This window comes from Felis catus, chromosome A3, assembly GCF_018350175.1.
Source record: "Felis catus isolate Fca126 chromosome A3, F.catus_Fca126_mat1.0, whole genome shotgun sequence".
Lineage (NCBI taxonomy): Eukaryota > Metazoa > Chordata > Mammalia > Carnivora > Felidae > Felis > Felis catus.
The window spans coordinates 128,497,372-128,498,914 of NC_058370.1; the positions used below are offsets into that span (position 1 = coordinate 128,497,372).

A 1,543-nucleotide genomic window follows, 5' to 3' on the forward strand; every position below is an offset into this window, starting at 1 on the left:
GCTGTTCCACTAGGCCCCCTTCACAGACACCATCCCTCAGTAAAGAGGATGCTTCCAGCCTCCCAGGCTGGAGGGACCTCAGAACTCGATCTCCAGCAGAAGAGAGCATCTCAGAGGCTCTTCTCAAGAGCTGAGGCCTCCCCCCAGGCAGTCAGGCCAAGCCAGCCTCCAGAAGACCAGGGAAAGCATTGAGTCATGTGTTTATACCTTTTCCAGTTCTACCTGCATTTTCCTCTTCCTGTATACAACTCCCAGCAGACTATTCCAGACTCTCACCCCTCAGGAACTTCCGGTTTCAGAGCCAGAGTCTCCAGCCAGGCCAAGGAGGAAGGATGGGGACCTCAGGGGACTCAGGGAGCCGGAGCCCACACTTAGGTTAAGCCTTCCGTTCCAGTGGGGCTTGGAAATCCCCGTTTCCTTCTGCATCCCCAGCAAGCTCCTGTGCAGCCCTCCCAGCTGCACCTGGATGTGCTCCCAGCCTTAGCTCCCTCTGTGCCCCTAAGCTAGTCCCTGGCTCAACCCAGGAGGCCCTTTCCTCACGGAGCACTGGATGGAAACATGGGTGACAGTCAGACCAATGGGTTCAAGTCTCAACCCTGCCACTTACCAGCTACAGCTTGGTCACATGAACCTCTCTGAGCTTCGGTTTTGTCGTACTTAAAAATAATGGGCTTCCCTTCTCTCCCTCGGCACTGCCTATGCCGGTGGCAGCCATCTTTTACTCGGCATCATGGCCACCCTCAGACTTCCCGTGAAGCCCAGGATTGTTAAAAAGAGGACTAACAAGTTCATCTGGCGCCACTCAGACCCACATGTCAAAACTCAATGCAACTGGAGGAAACCCAGAGGCATTGGTGAAACGGGGGGAAGACAATCTAAGGGCCAGATCTCGATGCCCAACATTGGTTACGAGAGCAGCAAGAAAACAAAGTATATGCTGCCCAGGGGCTTCCGGAAGTTCCTAGTCCACCACATCAAGGAGCTTGAAGTGCTGCTGATTTACAACAAGTCTTACTGCACAGAGATTGCTCACAATGTCTCCTCCCAGACCCACCAAGCCACGGCAGAAAGAGCAGCCCAGTTGGCCACCAGGGTCACCAATCCCGATGTCAGGCTATGTGGCAAAGAAAATGAATAGACAGTTTATGCGCATATCGTATTTGTGCTAATAAAACCATAAAACTAAAATAATGATAATAATAATAATAATAATAATAATAAATAGTGGACCATTTAGGGGCAAATTACCCCGCCATTTGCAGTGGTGGCCTCGACGCATGGGGAGGGGTCTGATATCTTGCCCCACCTCCTCCCTTCAGCAAGAATTGCCTGGGTTGGTATAAAGGTTCGAAGCAACAAGTCATCAGGGCCTGCTCATCGTAAGCACACATTATTCTCCACACTAGCACAGTGCTGTCCTTCTTCCGCCTTCCATATCCACCTGTCTTTCAGGGCCTGAGGCATCACTTCCAGTTTCTAGAACACCAGCTGACTCAGCACCCTCAGTGCCCTGGAGCTTTTCTTAGGTGGGGACGCACTGTAA

At 51.8% G+C, this 1,543-nt stretch overlaps 1 protein-coding gene across 1 annotated transcript; it reads left to right on the forward strand.

The window, feature by feature from the left end:
- The first annotated feature begins 730 nt into the window (after positions 1–730).
- Positions 731–1,138, forward strand: LOC101084869 (60S ribosomal protein L32-like). The gene has a single exon (XM_045053336.1). It carries the CDS (start codon positions 731–733, stop codon positions 1,136–1,138), a length of 408 nt encoding a protein of 135 aa, XP_044909271.1.
- The last annotated feature ends 405 nt before the right edge of the window (positions 1,139–1,543 follow it).

What these genes read in the sequence shown, in the direction of transcription:
- LOC101084869 (XM_045053336.1), top strand. Translation starts at nt 731, where the DNA reads ATGGCCACCCTCAGACTTCCCGTGAAGCCCAGGATTGTTAAAAAGAGG.